This window comes from Apteryx rowi, unplaced genomic scaffold, assembly GCF_003343035.1.
Source record: "Apteryx rowi isolate R43461 unplaced genomic scaffold, aptRow1 scaffold_54, whole genome shotgun sequence".
NCBI classification, from domain to species: Eukaryota; Metazoa; Chordata; class Aves; order Apterygiformes; family Apterygidae; genus Apteryx; species Apteryx rowi.
The window spans coordinates 3,349,066-3,361,140 of NW_020450805.1; the positions used below are offsets into that span (position 1 = coordinate 3,349,066).

The 12,075-nt window shown below is 57.3% G+C and overlaps 1 protein-coding gene across 2 annotated transcripts in view; it reads left to right on the forward strand.

Moving 5' to 3' along the window:
- The window catches only part of SLC29A1 (solute carrier family 29 member 1 (Augustine blood group)), a 27,021-nt gene extending 16,818 nt beyond the window's left edge, over positions 1-10,203 (forward strand). For both annotated transcript variants that reach the window (XM_026081230.1, XM_026081228.1), the window contains exons 2-13: positions 1,870-1,952; positions 2,831-2,912; positions 3,181-3,353; positions 3,584-3,723; positions 3,981-4,115; positions 4,366-4,463; positions 4,835-4,925; positions 5,046-5,137; positions 5,282-5,390; positions 5,663-5,748; positions 8,311-8,510; positions 9,175-10,203. In XM_026081230.1, coding sequence (XP_025937015.1) covers positions 1,924-1,952; positions 2,831-2,912; positions 3,181-3,353; positions 3,584-3,723; positions 3,981-4,115; positions 4,366-4,463; positions 4,835-4,925; positions 5,046-5,137; positions 5,282-5,390; positions 5,663-5,748; positions 8,311-8,510; positions 9,175-9,286 — 1,347 coding nt within the window. In that variant the 5' untranslated portion in view covers positions 1,870-1,923 and the 3' untranslated portion in view covers positions 9,287-10,203. The remainder of the gene's footprint in view (positions 1-1,869; positions 1,953-2,830; positions 2,913-3,180; positions 3,354-3,583; positions 3,724-3,980; positions 4,116-4,365; positions 4,464-4,834; positions 4,926-5,045; positions 5,138-5,281; positions 5,391-5,662; positions 5,749-8,310; positions 8,511-9,174) is intronic.
- The last annotated feature ends 1,872 nt before the right edge of the window (positions 10,204-12,075 follow it).

Below are 12,075 nucleotides of genomic sequence, written 5' to 3' on the forward strand. Positions count from 1 at the left end.
ACTGCCCAGGCACAGGGAGAGGATCGGCTCGCAGGGCCTGTCCTGGCTCCGTCCTCCCCAGGTACGTCTGTGGGGCCTGTCCCTTCCCCGGCCCCCCGGGACACCAGTGGGAGCAGCGGGAAGCAGTGGGAGGCTGAGAGCGGAGCCAGGGGCTTGTCTGCCCAACGGGCAGCTTGTTGTGGGCTTGCTCGGGACCCGCTGGTTTTCTCCTGCCCAGTGCAGGAGATCTCTTGGGAGAGATTGTTTTGCACGGGGGCGACCACCAGTGTCTGTGTGTATGCGAGGGGGTGGCAGCCACGTTGCCAGACCCCCCCGCTAACCCAGTGCCACAGCTCAGGGAGCCGCCTGCCGAGGCACTGGCAGCCTGCTGGGAGGGGATTTTTGTATGTTTTCTCTGGAAGCCCGGGTTGCTCTCAGAGGCCAGAGAGGAGCCATCATATCCTGATCTGTCAGCACGGGAAGGAAGGGAAGCCATGCTGCAGTCAGTGCCAGCATTATGGGGTGGAAGCTGCCGGCCTGGGGGGCTCTCAGTCCCATTCTGCACGGACCTGCCTTTTGGCCTGATAAGGCTTTTCCAAGCAGCTAATGGACCTCCCAAATCCCTCTCCACACCTTGTTGGCTGTGTTTTGGCTCTGGTTTCTCCTGTCATACCTGTAATCTCTCCCACACTACATAACCTGCGGGACCACGGTACCTCTTTCTGCCTTTCTCTGCAAGGAAAGTGCAGAGGTGAAGGACACATGTACCTGCAACATGGCAGAGTCTCGGTTGCCTTTAAGACACGCCGAGTCTTGCGTGGACTACAGATCCCAGCATGCTGCTGTCTGCCAGCCTCCAAGGACGCCTACCTGGCAGGCAGCATGCTGTGGGCAGGCAGGGATGCTGCAGCTGCAGCGGGCCGCAGGGCAGGAGAGGAAGGAGGAGGGGCAGGCGGCCGAGGGCCATGCCTAGGGGGGTCTGTGGGCTGCCCTCCAGGAGCCTTGGTGTAGATGAAGTCCTGGGAGAAGTGACTGGATACCCAATGCTGCACCAGCCAGACTGGAAAAGGACAAGGCAGGCCTGCGGCTTCTCCCGGGCAGCTAATCCTGCTCTATCTGAAGAGGGAGGGAGGGATTGGGCGGGGGAAATGTCTCTTCTCAGAGGCCTCTGGGGATGTGTCTCCAGAGATGGCTATCTGTAGGGAAAGCAATGCCGGAGTGGTGGCAGGGGCCAGACTCAGCAGGAGGTTTTGTGTTGTGCAGTGAGGGGGCAAAAGGGAGAGGTGAGCAGTGCCAGGGCCCACCAGGGATGTCGCGTGCTGGACCTGGAAATGTTGCTTCCAAGAGTGACGCAGGAAAGGGCTGCAAGAGCCCTAGGAAAGAGGGAATTGGAAATGGAGGGTTTGTGTGGTTCTGACCAGAGGAGTCATTGAATTAAATATGTCTTTTGTCCCGCCGTGCCCCAGGTGTTGGATGGACATGGGGATGGTGGGGGAGGGACACAGCCCACTGCACATATGCTTTGCTCACAGCATGAGGATTAGGGACAGAGAGGTGCAGGCTCAGAAATCTCTTAAGAGCCTGCAGTGGAGTAGCCAGGCAGCTGGGGTAGAGCAGCTTGGGTAGCTCATAAAAGCGTTTTCCTGTTCAGAGGAAAGGGCTAGGCATCCTCTGGCCAGCAGCATATGAGCCCCTGTGTCAGCCTCTCGGCCAAAGACCTCTGAGCTGCAGATTTCTGAAGCTGCTGCATGATGCTCTTGCCAGTTGCGGGGCTCTATTTGTCTCCCAGACCTATGGAGAGCTCACCCAGAGTGGGGGGTTAAAACCAGTGCTGTCCGTGCCTGGCCTGTGTGCCTCACTCCCCAGTAAAATCCTCTATTTGTTTTCCAGACGGAGAGCCACCACGAGACTTGCTGGGATCTTCACTGAACCACGCTGCACAAGATGACAGCAAGAGATGGGCCCCAAGACAGGTAATGCTGGGCTCCTGTGTGGGTGTGGGGGCATATCCAGGATAGGATCAGGAGATCTGAGGGGACAGGGGCCCAGTCTGCCCCCTGTTCTGCAAGTTTTCTGGGCTACAGAGCTATGATGCCGAAGGGCCCACCTGTGCCGTGTCCCTCGGGAACGCCAGAGCTGGCAGCTGGAGGGAGCAGAGGTGGCTCCAGGCCCCGAAGCTCTTTGCCCAGCCCAGTGTGCCCTGCTCGCTGCCTGTTCCCTTCAAGGTGGGGGCTGGAGAGCATGTCGGAGCCAGCCATGCTGGGTCCCAGCCTTCTGGCAGTCTGCTCTCCGGATCTTCATGCTCCGTCCCTGTCTGTGGAGTCCCTTTCCCCAAGATGYTCTTGATGTCAGTTTTTCCATAGCAGATGGGCTGTAAACAGTCAGTGCTGGGACACTGCACTGCTGTTCCTGGGTAGCGTGACTCCCTCCCAGCTCTGGCAACAGTCGCTATGCATCTGGGTGCCACGTGCCGAGGAGCAACCAGCCTCCCCCTGCTTTCATAACCTGCTAGGAAATGCTGCCAGGGCCCGGGGAAGGGCCTTCCGTGCCCCTGCACAGGGCCATGTCTGCTCAAGAAAGCCCAGGGCTGGGTGAGCAGGGGCTGCGGGGAACTGGTGAGAGCCAGTGGCAGAGCTAGGGGAAATAAATCCCTTGTGCCATCCTGGTGTAAATCTCCTTGCTATTAATAGCACTGGTCCTACAGATGGCACTGAGTTGTAAATTTCCATCCTCACTCCTCCTCCTGCTCCGTCCCACAGTGGGTCAGAGGACAGTCAGGAAAAGAGGTGATACCTGTCCCCTGGGCAGTCCAGACGGTGCTCTGTGCTGAACTGCTCTGTCCCCCTCACAGGTATAAAGCTGTCTGGCTGATCTTCTTCATCCTCGGGCTGGGAACGCTGCTGCCATGGAATTTCTTCATGACTGCCAGGGAGGTGAGAGCTTCCGCCCCACCACTGTTGGTGGCACTAATCGTCCCATGTCACCTCTAGGGACAGCAGTATGGGTGTGACAGCACGGGATGGTGTAAGGCCCCCAACATTTGCAGATGGGGAGATGGGAGTGTGGGTAACCTGGGTGGGACACATGTGGCACTGAGGTGGCAGGAGGAGCCCTGGGCTCGGGGGGGTGGCACGTGCAGCTCGAGTGTGCCGGGGGGAAGCTTTGCAGCAGCTCAGCCCCACCTGGCTCCTTCCCTCGCAGTATTTCATCAGCCGCCTGGCAGACCCGGAGAGCATGAACCGCCTCTGGAATGAGACTGGTGGGGCCGCCTCACCCCCCTCCTGCCTGCAGTCCATGTTTGACAACTTCATGACTCTCTGTGCCATGGTGCCGCTCCTCATCTTCACCTGCCTCAACTCCTTCATCCACCAGCGGTGAGCCTTGCCCCATCCTTGCCTCTGCCAGCCCTCACAGTACAGCCCAGCCCTCACCTGTCCTCCCACCCCAGCAGTGAGCCAAATTGCAGCCTGTTCAGAGTCAAGTCAAAGACAAAACACCAGTCTCCTGTGCTGTGGTTTGGCTGGGCCTCCCATGGCAGAGTCTAGGCCCTGGCTTTGGGTGCCTGTGGATGGTGGGTTTTCCTCACAGAGACCCTTTCTTGCAGGATTCCCCAGCAGATCCGCATCTCAGGCAGCTTGGTGGCCATTGGGCTGGTGTTCCTAATCACTGCAATCATGGTGAAAGTCACCATGGAGCCTCTTCCCTTCTTTGTCTTCACCATGATCAGTATTGTCTTCATCAACTGTGAGTGGGGCACGGGGAGGAAGGAAAGGGGCAGTGCCCTGAGCTCTTCTGTAATAGCAGAGCCCTACAGCTAGGACTGATCTCTGCAGGGAGGAGAGCACAAACCCTACTGCAGGAGAGTCAGGGGAAGGGGGAGGAGGGGGGGTCCCTGCCTTGCTCTTCAGGGCTACAGTGTTGGTTGCAAGGTAGTTCCCCGCAGAGGTGCAGTCCTTCCTTGCCTTTGGTTGCTCATTTCTGCTTGTCCTTCCCCTCTGCAGCCTTCGGTGCCATCCTCCAGAGCAGCCTCTTCGGACTGGCGGGGCTCCTGCCTGCCAGCTACACAGCTCCCATCATGAGCGGGCAGGGCTTGGCAGGGACCTTTGCCGCTCTGGCGATGATCTTCAGTATTGCCAGTGAGTAATCCCTGCCTCATGGGTGACAGAGCCTTCCTGGACCGCTGTTGCTAATAGGGCCGGCTAGAGACTGCAATCTGTGCCCACAGCAAGCAGAGGGGGGCACAAGCAGGGGACCTCGTCCCCCGCAGGGCCTCGTCCTGGGATCACACTGTAGGGATGAGTCAGAGATAGCAGCAGGACCTTTTTTCCCTCACCTCCTTCATCCTCTTCCTTTTCCTCCCTGTCTCCTCCCTTCCTGTGCTCCCAGTTGGTGCTCAGCAGCCAGAGAGCTTCATTGGTTACTTCACCACAGCATGCGTAGCGATCGTGCTGGCAGTCTTCTCCTACATCCTTTTACCTCGCATGGTAAGACTTTGCCTTCTTGGTGGGGAAGATACGGGGACATGGGATCTTTGTGCATTGCAGCACAAGGACCTTGGCCCACTGATATTCCCACCTTGGCTCCTACCAGCGTTCACCTCCTGGGTCAGGGCAGGCCTTCCCCTGTCCCAGGGGAGCTGTCTGTGGGACTTCCCAGCTCAAATCTCTGTATCCTGGGGTACTGCATGGAAATGAGCCCCTGGGTAAGCAAGAAAGCATGGGTATCAGACACACCTGGAGCAAATACTTTGCCCATATTGCACGATCTGCTGTTACCACATAGTCCCAAACACCCATTCCCTGGCAGCCTTCTTTCCCCACACATGAATGAGTTCTCTGTGACTGTGTCTCTGCAGGACTTCTTCCGCTACTACTCCATGAAGGATAAGACAGAGTACCATGTATACCATGCAGAGCTGGAGACCAAGAGAGACCTGATTAAGAAAGGTGAGGGGCTGAGGGGGGGAAGAGGAAGGGAGGAAGAGCTAAGGGGAAGGATGAGACAGAAGGACTGAAGATCCCTGCTGTCCAAGGTCAGCTACACCCTATTCTTGTCTCTCTCTGCAGATGAGCCCAATGGGATGGAGCAGAATAACTCAAAGATCATCCCTATCCACAACCCTGATGAGAAGCCCTCGGTCCTCTCCATTTTTAAGAAGGTCTGTGAGCTGCCAGCAACCCCTGCCCTTCCCCTTGCATCAGGGGATGGACACAGGTGTAGGACATCACAGGGTGTTACAGCCACCCCTGCACTGGTTTCTTCCCCTGTGTTTGGTATCAGCCCCTTTCTTTCATTTCCCCAGCTCTGGGTCATGGCTGTGTCCGTCTGCTTTGTCTTCACTGTCACCATTGGGGTCTTTCCTTCCATCACAGCTAAGGTGTCGACGATACTTGGAGAGGGAAACAAATGGGGTAAGTGTGGCCAGGTGTGGGGTGGGAGGAAGATGAGACCGGGAAAGAGCTAAATGGGAGGAAAGAAAGTGAGGTTTGAAGTCATAGGAGTGCCTGAAGGGAGGAGGAGACCATTGTGTGATGGCTTGGATACAGATGCTGACCTGACTGCGAGAGTTTCAGCCCTTTTTGGGAAGTCAGGATGGCTCAGACCTGTGAGATGGTCTCTGTGCAGTTGGCAGGAGGGCCTGGGGCACCCTGAGCTTGTCAGTGATGCTTTTCCCCTTCTGCAGGTCTCTACTTCATCCCTGTCTCCTGCTTCCTGATGTTTAATGTCTTTGATTGGACAGGACGGAGTCTCACAGCCCTCTTCACGTGGGTAAGCATGGGGCAGGGAGGAAATGCTGAAGCTCTGCTCCTGGAGCACCCAGGCGCTCTCCATCCCCTGGCCCCTTGGCCATGCCTCTCGCTGGGGCTGCCGTCTGGGGCTCCAGGGAGGAAGGCGGCAATGGGCTGACTCCTGCCCTGGCTTTGAGTGCAAAGCAAAAATTTATGGGTTAGATCTGAGAGTCACAGTATTGTCCCGTCCTCCTCCCACCCCTTTTGCGTGGTTTGGACGAAGCTGCCTTCTCCATTCCAGCCTCTTTGTAAACAAACCTTCACTCCAGCTATGCAAACAGCCAGGCAGGATGGCGGCAGGGCAAGAGGGTGAAAGACGGGGCAGCCCAGAATAAAATCTCTGGCCTCCACGCAGGACACAGCTGCTTTAAAAAGCCCTGTCTGGGAGCGGGGCAGAGCCATGCCATGTGGGACACTGAACTGTCCCCTGCCATGTCCCACATCCCCTTGCTGCCATCTTCCCTGCCTGGTTTAGAGCTGCTGAGGTTGAGGGGTGTGAGCAGAGGCTGCGATGGTGGCGGGTGAGGAAGGGGGCTGTGCTGTCTGTGTCTCTTCCTACCCCTTCACCCAACCCCCAGGCTCTGTTTCCCCCTATATTGTTCAGGCTGTTTGTTTGAAGAAACTCCTTACAGCGCCACACAACATGGGGTCTGTCCGGGCCTGGCTGCGCTGGGTTTCCCTGCAGCCTGGAGCTGCTTCTCTCCTGGCCATCACTACTGGCTGCTCTTGGCCTTGGCCACGAGCTGAACTGCCTGGTGTCCAGGCCACAACCTCAGTGGTGGGATGACCTAGCAGGAGACATTTCCAAAACAACACTGCGTGGAAAGTTTGACTGCATGTGGTTTGGGCCTTGTTTCCCTGGTTGAGGCCCTGCTCTCTCCTTTTCTTCTCCCACTCACTGAGCAAAACAGGATGCTGCTCTTGTGGGTTTGCCCACAAACACAACAGTTCGTGTTACTTCAGTCACCCTGTGTGCACATGAAGAGCCCCATGGTGACACCAGCCCAGGCAGGGCCACCAGCTCCCAAAGCAACTGCAGGTCCCTTCTGACCTCGGATCCTGTCATCTGTAACCCTGACACCTCGCTGAGGGGACTCTAGGCAGAACCAGGCACATCTGTGACATGTCCCCAGAGCCTCACACAGCCCCTGTACAGGGGACTGCCTTGATCCCAGCTGCAGGACAACGTAGGGTGACAGTATCTGCTACTTTGACCCAGCTCCACTCATCCAGGGACTCTGTTAGGATCTAGAGAAACCTTAACCCAGTCAGTGCCTTTCCCAGCACTGTCTGAAACAGTCCCAGTATGATCCCTTTCCCAGATTGCTGGATCTCACCCTGCTTGGCTAGGGGATGATGTGGGAGGCTGAAGAGCTGGTTAAAGCCCAGTTTGCAGGCGCTGATGCGCCAGAAGGGATTTACCTCAGCCAGCCTTGTCCTGCGCAATGGTTTGCTGCAGGATGAAATGGCATGTGTGTGCATAAGGCTCGCCTGACTGTCTGTTGTTTCCAGCAAGTGCTTAGCAGTTGCTTGGAAGTCCAGCTCAGTATTTTGGCTCTGGTGCTGCTGCCCTCCAAGTCAGCTTGCATAGGATTTTTAGGGCAGTATTTAGATCTGGTAGGACAGGTGCCCTGTCTGTCTCTCCTCTCTGCACACTGACTTCCCTACCCACAGCGAGTTGTGTACTCCTGCAGAGGCAGGACAGCCTGCACTAAGTCACAGCAGAGCAGCAGCTGAGCTCAGGGGATGCTTGCCACGCTGAGACAGCATGCCCTACCAAGGGAGGGAAGGAAAGGTGAACGGCAGTGAACTTTTCCATCTCTTCTTACTGGGGAAGAAGTGTTCTCCACTCACATCCCTGCTGAAGAGCCTGCAACAGTCTGATGTTTTTGCCTCCTCTTTCTTTTGGGGACCAGAACACACTGCCTGCATAATCCCCTCTCAAGCCGGATGTTCTCCACATGTATCTGGCCTTTCCCCAGAGCCTCTGATGCTAACATGGGTCCATGAGGCTTGTCTAGTCATCCTTGTCTCTGCTCCCTGCTGCAGCTCTCCTTACAATGCCTGCTGAAGCGTGGCTCCAGGCAGTGCCCATGTCAGTGACAGATGTCTGGCAGCGAGAACCTTCTTGTGAGTGATGGCCTAGCAGATACCAGGAAGGCTAGGGAAAAAGACAGGGAGAAGAGCACCCCAAGCCTCAAATAGCTGTATCTGATGTGGGGGGAGCCTGCATAGGTGGATGCAGGAAGCTGTAGGATCAGAATAGGCAGACCCAGAGAGGTGTACGCTGAAGGATAGCAGGCAGGAGCTGTGAGTCTGGAGGCCTTGCAGAGAGTAGGTCAAAAACTGCCCTGATCTCTCCCTTGCATCAAAAGGTGATGCTGAGATTTGTTGCAACAGGATATGTCTCTGAGCAATTTTGCCCTCTGTGTGGCTCCCTGCAGCCCCAGAGCAGACAGTGGGGACAGCCCCTCTGTAGCCCTTGCTGACATGCCATGGGATGGGGAACTCAGCTACTCAGTGACATATGTTTCTCCCCCAGCCTGGGAAGGACAGCTGCCTCCTGCCAGTAATGGTGGCCCTACGTGTCATCTTTATACCCCTTTTCATGCTGTGCAACGTGCAGCCCCGCAACTACCTGCCTGTCATCTTCTCTCACGACGCCTGGTACATCATCTTCATGATCTTCTTCTCCATCTCCAACGGCTACCTGGCCAGCCTTTGCATGTGCTTTGGGCCCAAGTGAGTAACAGCTGGGGACAAGGGAGGAGCTGGTTATACCTGTGGATGCCAGCTGAGGCCTGACTCATTGAGTCCAGGCTCTGCCTAGCTCTGGCATCTGGATTCCCCCAGGGCAGAAGGGGATAGTTACACCACCTCCCCTCTGGGAAGGCAACCCCAGTGTCCTCTCTCCTAGCCTTGTGTTATATCCTAGAGCTGAGGATGCTATCATTTGGGCTCCCCATTTTCCCTTTGTGCCACCCTGGGGAAGAGGCTGAACACAACAGGACTTTGGAGAGGAGCAGAAGGCGGTGTAGCATGCAGAAGGGGGTGAGCAGCCTTGCCCAGCACAGAAACAGGCAGCACAAGGAGCCCTGCTGGGGCTCAGCCAAGCAGGCTGCAGTGCATCAGGGCAGGAGCCATGGAGGGGTGTCCTTGGCGCCAGGAGCTTCAAGGCAGCCTGCCTGATGCTTTTTTTTTTTTTGCTTTCTTTTTTTTCATATGAGCCCATAATTTAGAGGCAGGCTCTTGGAGCTGAGTAGGATTTGCTCTTGGCATTCCCCTGCCGCAGAGGGAAACAGCTTCTGCTTACTGTGTGGTCTTCTCCCATCTCTGCAATTGAGCTCACAGCAGGGTACAGAGCATGATTCCCCAAGGATGAGTCTAACACCTGTTTCTCCCACAGGAAAGTGCTTGCCCATGAAGCAGAAACAGCTGGAGCAGTCATGGCCTTTTTCCTCTCTCTGGGCTTGGCCCTAGGAGCTGCCATCTCCTTCCTATTCCGAATTCTCATCTAGCAGAGGCACCTGGAGGCTGCACAGACACAGAGAGACAGCTCCGCATCCGCCTCTGAGGCCCTGGACACCTCAAAGCTATGGGGAGAAAACACCACACCTGCCCCTGACGAATTGTACTGCCGAAGCAGATGTTACAGCCAGAGACGGTTCCACTCCTCCAGGGCTGGCCTGGCTCCTGCCATGCTCAGCTGTGTGATGCCTTCAGGCCCACGTGCCTTTGCCATGCTGCAAGATCCCTGGGATCTCACAGAGGTCCAGCCATCCCCTCCTGCTGCGTAAATTCCCCAGCTCAAGACCTAAAGCCATTCCCAGCTACCTCCTCGCTGACAGGCAGAGTTGAGGGCTGGCGTCCAGTGTTGTTTCCTCTCCTGCCCGTGTTCCTGAGGCACCTGGGGACTGGCTCTCCTTTTGTTTCCTTCCAGGGGGCCTGGAAACATCCCGCACCCCAACTTCTCCCCTACTGGGGAGATTGCAAATATGAAGGAGAGCCCCAGACAGCCTTGCTGTCTTCATCCCCACTGTCTACTTTGAGCATGTCCTCCTGCACAGTAGTATCTGAGGGAGAGATCCACATCCCACCCAAAGAGCTGCCATCCAACACCATGGCTAGACTGAGGGAGAAAGAGGTCTCCACACCCTGCCTTTTCCCACTCTCTTTGCCTTCGTTCACTGCCTGCTTATTTCCCAGCCCCCTCAAAAACTGGTTAGTGATTCTGCCACTGTTTTCTGTCTCCTATTCATGTGACAGGAGATGGCACCATGAAGTGTGAGAGGAAAGCAGGCAACTCCCTTCCCACCAGGCTGCCATGCTTACCCCTGTGCTGCAGGGGGAGCCTGACCTCCCCCTTGTCTCTCCCCTGCCTTGTAAATGTATCTGTACAGTTGCCTTTTTCTATAAAAAGACCAAAATGCCCCGCTGGGTATGTGTGTGTGTCTCCATCGCCACAGGGAGGAGGGCCATGGGGGCTGAGCAGGGCAGGAGCTAAAAGGAGCGGATGCCAGCTTTTTCTGGGCATCCCCAGGGTTCCCTGTGGCCAGCACTAGGCAGTGARCGGTGCACACGTCTCCAGGACAGCTAGGCCCAGGGCCTCACTGCTATGCTACATGGCTGAGATGGGGAGGGGGTGCTGGCCTTGGCGCAGACCCCTGGCACCTCTGATAAGGGGGGAGGCACCTGCACATTTGGGGGGCAGCAACCAGCAGCCCCTGCACCCAGGAGCCTTCCCTGCGCCTGGAACAGCTGGAGTGCCACCTCCTGCTCCTGGGGAGAACTACATCACCTCACCAGTGGCCATGGGCCCCACACACCACCCCTCTGCCCCACACCACTCACGGCCATTGCCTCCTCAGTTCCAGGGGCTCACCTGCTGCAGCACCACAGCCTCCCCAGGCTTGAAGAGCCCAGAGTTGTAGGGCCCAGGTTCCCTCATCCCACCTATTGCTAGCAGCCACCAGGGGCTCAGAGGTCAGAGATGGCCCCAGCTCTGCTCCGCGAGGGATTCAGATCCATGTGCCTGCAGCTCCAAGAGCAAGGATAAGGCACAAGAATTATTCTGCATTCCCTTAGCTGCTGCTGCTAAAAACAATGCTTCCCAAACACCTTCGCTGCCAAGACGATTTCTGAGGAGGGGAACAGGCCTGCTCTGCTCTCTGAACCCAGCTCTACCAGCTCCCCACGTCCTGACACAATCCCTGCAGCATGTCCTCCCGCAAAGTCCTTACGCTTCTGCCTGTTCCCTCCATCCTGTGCATTCCCCCTCTGCACTGCCCCAGTACGCTCCTGGCTTGCACCCAGTCTCGGAAAAGTCGAGATGGCAGAGCCATGAGTTCATCAGCCAGAGATGTGCCTGGAGCCAGCTGCTCTGCACTTGGCACTCAGCCTCAGGAGAGCTGTTGTCTCCCCATACCAAATGAAGAGCCCTGCACATGACAGGTGCCAGCAATGTAGAGCATGAATAAAAAGGTGCCTTGTTAACTGTCCAAAGGGCTGACACCTCCCTGGCTTTCCCTGCTGCTCCCCCACCCACCTGAGTTACCAGACACACCCTCAGCCTGGAGCTGGCGTTTCACTTGTGGCCAAAGATCCTGACACAGCAAAAAGTTAGAACAAGAGGGACTGAGGGACATCTCTGTGCTGCTTTGCTCAGCTGTAACCCCCCAGGAGAATGGGGTGGGCAGGGTACACGTGCCCTTGGCCCTAGCCTCTGGGGCTGTGTCTGCACCCCAGCTCGCTCCTGTAAAACGCCCCCAGCCTAAGTCCCAGCTCTGCAGCCTGGGGGAGCTGAGGATTAACAGACTCTTTTCCTTTCTAACACTTGAGGGCATCCAAACGACTGTAACAATAATGTGCCATCAGGCAAGCTGAGGAGCTGCTCTGCCGCAAGCACGGCCAGGGAAGGACCCAGAGCCCGGGAGCTGAGCTGCAGGTGCCTTTGCCCCATGCCGCAGCTGCCGCTCCAGGGCGGCAGGATAGCACTGCCCGCGACACCCCCGGCACCCTGCCTGCCAGGTCCCGCACCCGCACCCCCCGAGCCGCCAGGCTGCCGCTCCCCGGCATCACCGCCGCCAGGAGCCCACAAGGGCTGGGAACGGGGCTGCGGGGTCCTGCCCCGCGGCTGGACGCCCAGGCGGGGCCGGCCTCGAGCGCTGCCGTAGCTGCCTGCTGGGGACGAGGGCGCCCCGGGCCAGGCCGAGCCCGAACCGCCCCGCGCGGCGCCTCCCGTGGAACCCTCTGGAAGAGCCGCCTCACGGCCAGCACCGTCAGTGCGCCTCCGCCGCCCGCGGGAAGT